The sequence below is a fragment of the Lagenorhynchus albirostris genome, chromosome 8 (genome assembly GCF_949774975.1).
Source record: "Lagenorhynchus albirostris chromosome 8, mLagAlb1.1, whole genome shotgun sequence".
NCBI lineage: Eukaryota > Metazoa > Chordata > Mammalia > Artiodactyla > Delphinidae > Lagenorhynchus > Lagenorhynchus albirostris.
Window position 1 is genome coordinate 23,288,636 of NC_083102.1, and position 11,054 is coordinate 23,299,689.

Consider the following 11,054-nt stretch of genomic DNA (forward strand, 5'->3'; position numbering starts at 1 on the left):
AAAAAAAACAAAAACAAAAACCCTAATATGTATGACAATAACAGGTGGAGGGCAGCAGAGAAATCTTATTGGAGGCTGGAAGGATGGCAACCCATGTCATATAGTAGCAAAGTATTTGGTATAACTGTTGCCTGCAGTAACTTAGAAGTCATACTTTAATAATCTACCTAATAAACTAGAAGAAAGCATCAGAAAACAGAATTTTAGCAGCAGGAATTGTATACAATTGGTTGCATTGACAAAGCACTGCAGGATGAGTTTAGAAGAGAACTGGCCAGCTTACAAGTAGCCATAGGGATCCAGAGAGACTACGGAAATCATACTGGTTCACAGAAGCAACTGCTTCTCATCCCTAAGTGGGAATAGATAAAATGGAGAAATGTTTGGAGTGACAAAAGTCACTCCTATGACAATTCAAACTCTAGTGACAATTCAAACTCAGCTTTGTAGGGAGGGTGACCAACCGTCCGGGTTTGCCCAGAACTGTCCGAGTTTTAACACTGAAAGTCCTGCAACCCTGCCAGGCACAGGGACAGTTGCTTACCCTACTCATAAGAAAGATCAAAACAACGGTATGGCCATCATATCTTTTTTAAAACCTCTGAGCAGTTTAAATTGTTTTAGAGCCAAGACCTCATTAAGGCTGTGGCACCCAGTAAACCATTTCAATTAAGCTAAACTGCTTGGGGAAGAGACTTCAGGTGCAGCTCTCCAACTGAAAAGATCAAAATGCCCCAAAGTAATTGGGGAGGCACGAGAATGAGAAAAGACATCAAATTTAAGAAATATGTCTAGAAAAGGGCAGCTACTGTCACATGACACTGCCTGAAATCAGAGATAAAAAGCCAACTATATTTTTGAGAGTACTCTGTTACAACACAAGGCACATAAGCCCAGCCAACCACAAAAGACCAGGGAGTACAATCTTATCATGTGCCCAGAATGTGGGAAGCTGGAAATATTTGTAAACAGCTCTAATGACTACCATAGTGCAATAAATGATGCCCAAACCACTGGTTTCTAGGGTAGTGGCACTTAAGCTTAAGAACACTCAGGAAGTAAAACTGACTTAGCAGAGGACACCATGCACCATTCTTACCCTTTGGCAAAAGTAAATGAAACTCACCGTAAACAAAATGATGTGTACACCAACACGAGTGTGTAAATTACCACAGGCAGAGGAGGGAATGTGCTTCAACATGGGGTGGGGATGGAGGAGGGGTGAATTGAAGGAAAAAAAAAAAGACCTCTATTTTTATGGAAAGGCCAAGTTGCTAGGTCTGGGAGAGCAGAAACAATCATCTGTGAGGTCCACACATTTTACCAGCTGACCTGGAGAACAATCGGAACTGAGTAGTCAGTCTGGTGGATAAGAACGTAGACAAAAAAGCCATGGCCTGCTGGACTGGTAGTCTTCTTTTCTCCAGAGACTGAAGGTGAGGGGCTGGAAGAAATGATCATTTTTCTTTTTCTTTAGATATGGACAGAGTCAAGAGAACTATAATGGCCTTGGCCTAGGCTCAGAAAACTGGTTAATACAGGGCAGACCCAAGCACGCTGGCCTCCAAGTTCAGAGGTTTATTTACCTTGTATTTTTTTGGTTTGGTTTGGTTTTTTGGTTTTTTTGGCCACACCATGCGGCATGTGGGACCTTAGTTCCCCGACCAGGGATCGAACCCACGATCCCTGCACTGGGAGTACAGAGCCTTAACCACTGGACCACCAGGGAAATCCCAACTTTATATTTTAAACAAAGCGTTTTATGTACTTTCCTGCTCCAAAGTTTTAAGATGTGAAACCTCAGATCTGCGAATTAAGACCCTTCCCTACCACTAATTTCAAGGGCAGAAGTCAACAAGACACATTGTAGAAATATACATTCAACTTTATTTCATTAGAAAAATTTATTTAAGCCACACGGTGGCCAAAATGCCCACATCCTGAGCAGGCGCTGTCATCCCACTGCCCTCTTCAGACCAGTACACACATACATATACGCTATGTTGGAGGAATGACTTAAAAATGTAAAACAATGAGAACGGGACATAGAATACTCCCTCTTCCCCCTTCCTATAGCCAACCCACACACCTCTTCAACTGTTATCCACACAGAGAGGAGCTCTCATGGAAGAGAAACTGAACACCAAATAAACTGACCATAAGACACCCAAGCCCAAAGGAACTCTTAGCAGATGCTTAGAAAGTAGGGTTGAAAATAACACGATCTCCCAACAGCTGAAGTTGCAGCACAAGTCCCCATCGAAGAGAAGACAGAGCCATGCTGCCAAGGACAGCAAAGCATATGGCGGACTGGGGAGAAGAGTGAGATCACTCCATTCCACAGCCACAGGCGACCCACTCACATCTGTGTATTAAATAGGCTTTATCCAGAGCAACGAGTATGCAGGTGGAGAGGCCCTTCAAGGGCCTAGTAAGAGTTAGTTCCCTGATAACACTGATGCTGAGCTTGCCCACCCAGGAACTGGTACAGCTGGACCTATTTAGGCCAGTGTTCCAAGGTTACAGCTGGTGGAGGGAGGTCTTATCACACCCCTCTGGATGGATGGTCTGGAAGGCTGCTGGGGACTCTGTGTTGGCTAGTTGACCTCTGGTGGTCCAGGAGCTCCCAGGAGATGGGCTCTCCAGTAAGACCCCCAGGGACTCCATCAGTCTAACGAAGATGGAGAGCAGGGTCAGCACCACACCTAGGAGATAGAGGTTCAACATATGCTTCATGGCTCAAACGATCCCACTCCTCTGTAGAGCAGTAGAGCTGCCTTCTGCTTCTGGAAGGCCTCTGGATCCTGAGGAAAGAGAGCGAGGTTAATCTCCAGCCTTTTGGGATATGCGTGCCTCTGACCTTGACCCTGGAGCTAAGCAGGAGGCTCAGCCAGCCAGGGGGACAAGGGCCACAGCAGAATCTCCAAGTATATTTACACCGTAAACTCCATGGCTGGGGAACTAGTCTAGCCTCTTGGACTAATTCAAGAGCGTTCCTTAAGACTTTTACTTCCCTTAAAGTAAAAAACTTTTACTTTTCCTGTCGGGTATGCACAATCCCTGTTCCACAGTCCACGGACCAGAAACCTTCCTGAAGCAAGGTTTTGGTGAGAGTGGGCGGAGGTGGGAATATAAGACGCCCTTGAGAAAGCAAAAGCAACCTGCCTTGAAGTCTCCCTCACACCTCAGTCAGGTTCGAGTTAACCATAAACTTTTTTTTTTTTTTTTGCGGTAGCGGGCCTCTCACTGTTGTGGCTTCTCCCGTTGCGGAGCACAGGCTCCGGACGCGCAGGCTCAGCGGCCATGGCTCACGGGCCCAGCCGCTCGGCATTATGTGGGATCCTCCCGGACCGGGGCACGAACCCGTGTCCCCTGCATCAGCAGGCAGACTCTCAACCACTGCGCCACCAGGGAAGCCCAACCATAAACTTTTTGAAAGTCAGAATAATTCTAAGGGAGTCAGATCTATCAAGTTCACCTACTTAACAAGTACACCTTGAATACTCACAACGTGTGAGGCACCTTGGAAGGTACTAAGGCCACCGGAGGAGGCCCTGAAGACACGAACCCGGCCCTCACGCGCCTTACAGTCCAGGGGCGACAGGCAAGAAAACAGGCAGTTACTACAACAACCCGCCAAGGGCTGTGACAGTGAGGAGATGCTAAGGGTGCTCTGGGAGGGCACGGCATGGGGGCCTAACCCAACGCTAGCGAGAAAGCAGGGCTGGGCGGCTGAGTGGGGCCCTGGGTGGCGGCGAAGCGATGGGGGACGCTCCCGGCAGCGTAGTCCCAGGCGGGGATTGCCAGCAGGCGCGCGGCGCAAGCAGCCTAGGGGATGGGGGCGGGCAGCCGGGAAGCCCACAGGGCTGCTCACCTCCAGGAGGAAGGGCCGTGAGTGGCCCGCTCGCTGTAATATCTGGTAGTGCGGAGTCGGAAGGAAAGTCGGCCAACCAGCAGCGCAAGATGACAACCCAAAAGCCTCTCCGAAGACAAAAGCTCAGCCCGCAGCAAAGCGCGGAACAGGATGCACACCACGCACTTATAGCCGCCGTGCGGCCCAAAGCCCGCGCACGCGCACTGGAGCCCTGACTCACGCAAGACCGTCGCCCCGCCCCACGCAAGACCGTCGCCCCGCCCCACGGCGAGGGCGGTCTGGGGTCCGGGGCGGTTCTTTGCGCTTGTGGTCTGGGCTGTTTCGAGAAACGTACGTCCTGCGGCTCTGAGTCATTGAGGTGGGCAATGGGACAAGGCGTGTGAGTTAACTTCGACTGCCTTTTCGTGCTGCAGGAAACTTTTGAAGGAATCAGAAAGCTCATTTTTCCCTCATACCAAGTCGGTGGAAAATACACCTGAGACGCCCCAATCCAAGGGCCCGCATATTGCATGGGATGAAGTCCGGGCGGCGGGGGGATGGGTTCTTCAGAGATTTCAACAAAGCACAGATTGTCAGAGGGCCTCAGACCCCCACCCTACCCTCTGCTCCCAGTTTTCTCCATTCCAGGGACTGAAAAGCTGACTTTGTTTCATTTCCTAGAGGTACCAGGATTCCAGACGCCACCCCCTCAGCCTCCAAGTCCTGAGGTTTAATTTGCCATTGATATCTCTGGAATGGTGAGAACTTTTTACAACATAAATTCCGTTTTCTATGAGTTTGTCACATTAAGAAAATGTGAAACACTCACCTGGTCCTGGTGTCTGCGCTTAATTGCGTGTGGCTGAGTGAGTCCCTTTGCACGCAGAATCTCAGTTTCCTCGTCTAAAATGTGGCCACTAAATGAAGTTTGAGGATGCTTTGCGATTGAACCAAAGAGCTAGGAGGTCACAGTCCAACTTTATGCCCATTTGGGTGCTGGGAAGTCATATTAAGCACCACCCTCCCAGCCCAAGAAATGTCGATGTTCTGTCGTGAGAGCACCCAATGGCGGATCTCGGGAAATAGAGTGCTGGGGACACGCTGGGAGTGGGGAGGCCCCTGGGGAGGAACGTCCACGCGGAAGGCTGTCGGTGGTTTCATTGCCTTCCTCCTGGGGAGGAGGAGGGGAGAGGGCCAAAGCTCGGGGGCTGGTGACTCTAGCAGGTCCACTGAGTGCTAGGACTGTCGGTTCCGCGTGCCTGGACTGGACGAGTGACAATCCAGGAGCTCCCTCGTCTCTGCGGGCTCCGCGTGCTCTGCGGAAAAGGGGCTAAACGAGTCAGGAAGAGCCAAATCCCAGCTGCGACCTTTAACCTACTTTCCTGGCTCAGTCCGCTGTCAGAGGAGGGGCTGGAAAGGCTGCCAGGAAGGGAGAACGTTGCAGATGGAGACGTGCAGGCAGGCAGGCACTTCGAAATTAACTTTTCTACTCAGCCCAAAGGAATTTTTGGCTCTTCATTGTACTAGAGTTTCGTCTCCTTTTTTCGCTGGACTCAGTGGCTCTCCTCTTGCACTGTTATTTAGGAGAGGCTCCAGCTCTGAAATAACATTACCCGGTGTCCCCCACCCTTGCTAGTTAGAGGCCTTGGGCGAAACCTTTAACCTTTAGGTACTTTAGTTTCTTCAGTTGTTATATGGGATAATAACCGTCCTCACCTGGAAATTAAATGAATTAATCGACATAAAGCACTGAGAATGGTGCCTGGCACATAGAAAACATTGTGTATGTGTTAAAATTATCTGTATCCTCTACTGCGAAACTCCCAGTGAGGGACTTTGCTCACAGTAGACTATGTTCAGTGAGTGAAAACAGGAATTCCACAATAACCCTTTGGGCTCTACTTATTGGGAGCTCTAAAATTTTATTTTCACATAACTCAAAGGAAGAGATGGGCACCTCTCCAGCAATTCCCTACCCCATATTCACTGCCATGGTCTAAACATCACGCCAGATGGAAACAACCAGAGTTTGGATGAATATAGCCCAGTGCTTTCTCATCTATGAACTACAAATGCTACTGACCATCATCTCTGGGTAGGTACCTATATCAAGATTCTTGTCCTGTCTCCACCACCTTGGCCAAGTTAATTAATCCCTTTGAGCCTTAGTCTCCTAATCTGTAAAATGGGGGAAATAATATATAAAACAGAGTTGTTGTGAGGATTTGAAATAATGCATGTAAAGTATGTGTCACATAGTAGATGATTAATAAATATTAGCTCTTGCTTTACTAAAATGTATAAAGGCGGGTTCTTATCCTAAAATACGCTTGTCACCTGGTTGGGTAAACAAGACCTAAGAAAGATAACGAGCAACCCAAGTCATGGTAGGGTAGTGGTTAGAAATTAGTCAGACTTGAGTTTGAACCCTGCTCTGCAATTTGCTAAGTATTGTCCTTGGGCTCTTCTTGCCTCGGTTTCTTCATTTATAAAATGGGAGTAGTAATAGTTCTTACCTACTAAGATTGTTATGAAGATTAGCTTAAATAATGGATGTAAAGTACTTAGTGTAGATTAGGACAAGATAAGTGGTAGTTATTAATCTCATTAGCTTCTAAGGTGGACTGTTATAGATGTACTGCAGTGCTTGGGAGCCCAAAAATGGAGGAAGAGAGAGAACTGGCTGGTTGAGAAAAATGAAGTAAGAACATAGTTAGGGTGGCAGTGCTTTGCTTGGGGATCTGGAATTTTACTATTCCTCATGACTGAATGGAACAGTGGAAACAAAATAAACATTCTCCTAGTAACAGACATGCTAAGCATTTTGCTAAATACAGCACATAAATTATTTAAGTTAATTTTCATAACAACCCTATGAGGTGGGTATTATTACCTCCTTTCTTTATGTGTTAACTATGCTTTTTCCACCAAAAGAAAAAGAGACTTCCCTCTAGCTAGTCTCTTATTCATCCTTCATATCTCAATTCAAACATGTTTCCTCTGGGAACACTTTGCTGACCCTCAGACCCTTGCTACAGGCTCAAGTAGCATGATATACATTTCACTCACTGTTTGTTACCTTACTCTTAGTTGTGTTAATGTCTGCTACCCTTCAAGAACCTGAGTCACTGCAAGGAGTATCTGGTCTGATTTTGTTTTCATTCCATCCTAGCACCTAGCACCATGTTGGAGACTTTCAATAAATATTTGTTGATAAAAGGAATAAATGAACAAATGATTATCTTGCCCAGCATCTTCAGGGAGTCCCCACTGTTCCACCAAAGAAGGGTGGATAGAGCTCCAAGGCAAACCCGCTTCAGGGTCTACCTCCTCCTTGGAAACTGCTAACCAAGGAAAGCTCCATGTGAGGTGTATCCTTATCCCCAAGCCCCTCAAAAGAAGTGATTCAATAGTTGGCTAACACAGGAGTACATACTAAGAATACATTAGCTTCAGAAATTTGATCTTATGCTCCTGGGTCCATTTAAAGAACATGTGTCCACATTGCTGATGAGTATAAGTTGGTACACTCTCTATGGAAATCAATTTCGCAATACCTACAAAAATAAAAGAATGCACAATCCCCTTTAATCTAGAATTCCACTTCTAGGAATGATCATTACAGGCAACTCCTGCATGTGAAGAATAGAATATGAGGCAGCCATTGCAGAACTTTCTGTAATAACAAAAGATTGGGGGAAAAAAATAGAACAGCGAGCTTATCAGTAGGGGACTGGTTAAGTCTATGACCAGTAGCAGAATTGCATATTCATACAATGGGTTACCATGAAGCCAGCAAAAAAGAATAAGTAGTTTTGCACATATGAAAATGATTTCCACAAAATTCAATGGATAAAGCAAGTGTATATGCTACAGTTTGTGTTAAAACAAACTCACAAGGTAGGATGTACAAAATGAGATACCACCTCCTACCCACTAGGATGGCAGAAAATAAAATTACAAGTGTTGATGAGGATGTGGAGAAAATGGGACGCTTATACGTTGCTCTTGGGAATGTAAAATGGTGCAGCGGCTGCTGAAAACAATTTGACGGATCCTCAAAAAGTTAAACATAGAGTTACCGTATGAGCCATCAATTCCACTGCTAAGTATATACCCAAGAGAATTGAAGACATGGGTTTACACAAAAACCTGTACACAAGTGTCCATAGCAGCATTATTCATAATAGTTAAAAAATGGAAGTAACCCAAATGTACATCAACTGATGAATGGGTAAATAAAATGGGGTACAATGGAATATTACTTAGCCATAAAAAATGAAGTATTAATACATGCTACAATATGGAGGAACCTTGAAAATGTTATGCTACGTGAAGAAGTCAGACACAAAAGGGCACGTATTGCATGATTCCATATACAGGAAATGTCCAGAATAGGCAAATCCATAGAAACAGAAAGTAGGTTAGTGGTTGCCAGGGACTGGAGGGAGAGGGGAATGGGGAGTGACAGCTTTTTGGGGATGATGAAAATGTTCTAAAATTAGACAGTGGTGATGGTTGCACAACTCTGTAAACCACTGAATTGGACACTTTAAAATGGTGAATTTTGGCATGTGAATTATATCTGAATAATAGGTGTTATTCTTTAAAAAGAAGGACAAATTAAAGACATCTTCACAGACTCAGATACAGAGAACAAACTAGTGGTTACCAGTGGTGGGGGTGTGTGTGCAGTATAGGGGTGGGGGAGTGGGAGGTACAAACTGCTGGGTGTTAGACAGGCTCAAGGACGTATTGTACAATACGGGGAATATAGTCAATATTTTGCAATAACTGTAAATGGAAAGTACCTTTTTTTTTAGCTTTTTATTTTATATTGGAGTATAGCCTATTAACAATGTTGTGATAGTTTCAGGTGCACAGGCAAAGGGACTCAGCCATACATATGCATGTATCTATTCTCAGAAAGTAACTTTTAAATTGTATAAAATTATTTAAAAAGATATCTTCAGCGCTTCCCTGGTGGCGCAGTGATTGAGAGTCCGCCTGTCGATGCAGGGGACGCGGGTTCCTGCCCCGGTCCGGGAAGATCCCACATGCCGCGGAGTGGCTGGGCCCGTGAGCCATGGCCGCTAAGCCTGCGCGTCCGGAGCCTGTGCTCCGCAACGGGAGAGGACACAACAGTAAGAGGCCCGCACCCCCCAAAAAAAAAAAAAGATATCTTCAGATGACAAACAAAAACAGAATTAACCATTATAGAGCCTTTAAATTTTATTTATTTATTTATTTATTTAGGGCACGCCACACATCTTGTGGAATCTTAGTTCGTGCCTTCACAGGGAAACGCAGAGTCCTAACCACTGGACCACCAGGGAATTTGCTATAGACCCTTATTAGGGAAACTTTTGAAGCATGTATGTAAGAAGAAAACTGAACATTAGAAGGAAATAGATGCAAGAAAATGTGAGTAGTCATTTAGAAAACATATGAATAAATCTAAACAAATAATGACTATTTAAAACCTTTTTTTTTTGCGGTACGCGGGCCTCTCACTGTTGTGGCCTCTCCCGTTGCAGAGCACAGGCTCTGGACACACAGGCTCAGCGGCCATGGCTCACGGGCCTAGACGCTCCGCGGCTTGTGGGATCCTCCCGGACCGGGGCACGAACCCGCATCCCCTGCATCGGCAGGTGGACTCTCAACCACTGTGCCACCAGGGAAGCCCCCTAAAACCATTTTTAATGATAATGATTACTTTGGCAAAATAAAACCAGCAAGATGAACTAACAAAAAAAAATGGTAAAGGTTTAAGATAGAACTGGTGAGCAGAGAAAGTTGAGCATGTCTTCTGTAAGAGGAAGGTAGATACTGATTAATTTTAGACCTTTGAAGTCTGTATTAAAATGTTAAGTGTGGCTTTTCTTCAACCTTCCCTTCCTGAACAATTCAGTCTTCAAGCCATTGGGTAGAATAGAGCAGGTGTCTTGCAGTAAAGAGAAGGACCATGGCCCAGGGTGGAAAGTCTGTCTTATTTTCTGCTGTATACTCAGTGTCTAAAACATCATTTGATGTATATCTGTTGAATGCATGGACTCACTCTCTCCCTCCCTTCTGGACCCCGTCAAATGTCATTTCTCAGAGAGGGCTTCCTAATCACCCTACACAAAACAACACTCCTCACCCTCTCCATCTCCCTGACTCTGCTTCATTTATTCTTCATAGTACTCAACACCACCAAACCTATTTTATATTTCCTAGTTAATTGTCTATCTTCCCTCACTAGAAGGTAGCTCCTTGAGGACAAGGACTTGGACTATTTTGTCAGTTAATATATACCTAAACCCAGAGCAGTGTCTGGCATATAGTAGGTGTTCAATAAATATTGAATGAATGAATGAATAATAATTTTTGTATATCAGATATTTGACATTTTAAAAAAAAGAACAGCTGCTCAATGATTGGTTCTATTTATTTGTATTTATTGTGCAACAACATGTTAACAATGATCATTTCTGGGTGATATGGTTACGGGCTTCTTATTTCTTTTTTTCCTCAAATTTTCTCCCATATGCAACTGTTATTTACACCATTAGAAGAAAAATTTTAACTTACTAACATTTTGTAAATTAATTGCTTATGCAGCATTGTGACAATGACACATACGCAATGAGGGGAAAACAGCCGAGTGAGTTTGGATGGGGAAATCAGGGCAAGAGCCCCGGGAGCTGTGGGAAGTGGGAGGACATGGGAGGGCTATGGCAGTGCAGAGCACCAGAGCAGGGTGCCCATGGAGGGGAGAGGCAGCCCTAAAGCATGGGCAGAGGGCACCCGAGGCAAACAGTGGCTTCTTCACCCCTATCTAGGCCAGGGATCTCAATTCGGAGTCAGCTTCTGGCACTAACTACCCACTGACCTGGGGCAAGTCACTTCACCAGGCCTCAGTTTCCTCTTCTGTGAAATTCAGGACTAAGGGAAATGAGCTATCTCTACGTCTTTCTGCCTCACAGGTTTGTGGTTCTAGAACCTGCACTCAGAGGCTGCAGCCTGCATAGTGTGTGTGTATGTGAGAGAGAGAGAGAGAGAGAGAGGGAGGGAGGGAGGGAGGGAGGGAGGGAGGGAGAGAGGGAGGGAGAGAGAGACAGACAGAGAGACAGAGAGAGACAGAGAGAGACTACAGGACTTCCCTGGTGGCGCAGCGGTTAAGAATCCACCTGTCAATGCAGGGGATGCGAGTTCAAGC

At 45.6% G+C, this 11,054-nt stretch overlaps 1 protein-coding gene across 1 annotated transcript; it reads right to left on the reverse strand.

Moving 5' to 3' along the window:
* Positions 1-1,864: 1,864 nt before the first annotated feature.
* HILPDA (hypoxia inducible lipid droplet associated) lies at positions 1,865-4,057 on the reverse strand. The gene is given in 3 exon segments (XM_060155974.1): positions 1,865-2,586; positions 2,589-2,804; positions 3,875-4,057. Coding segments are annotated over 2 exon segments (189 nt in total). The 5' UTR covers positions 2,737-2,804; positions 3,875-4,057; the 3' UTR covers positions 1,865-2,545.
* Between the last annotated feature and the right edge of the window lie 6,997 nt (positions 4,058-11,054).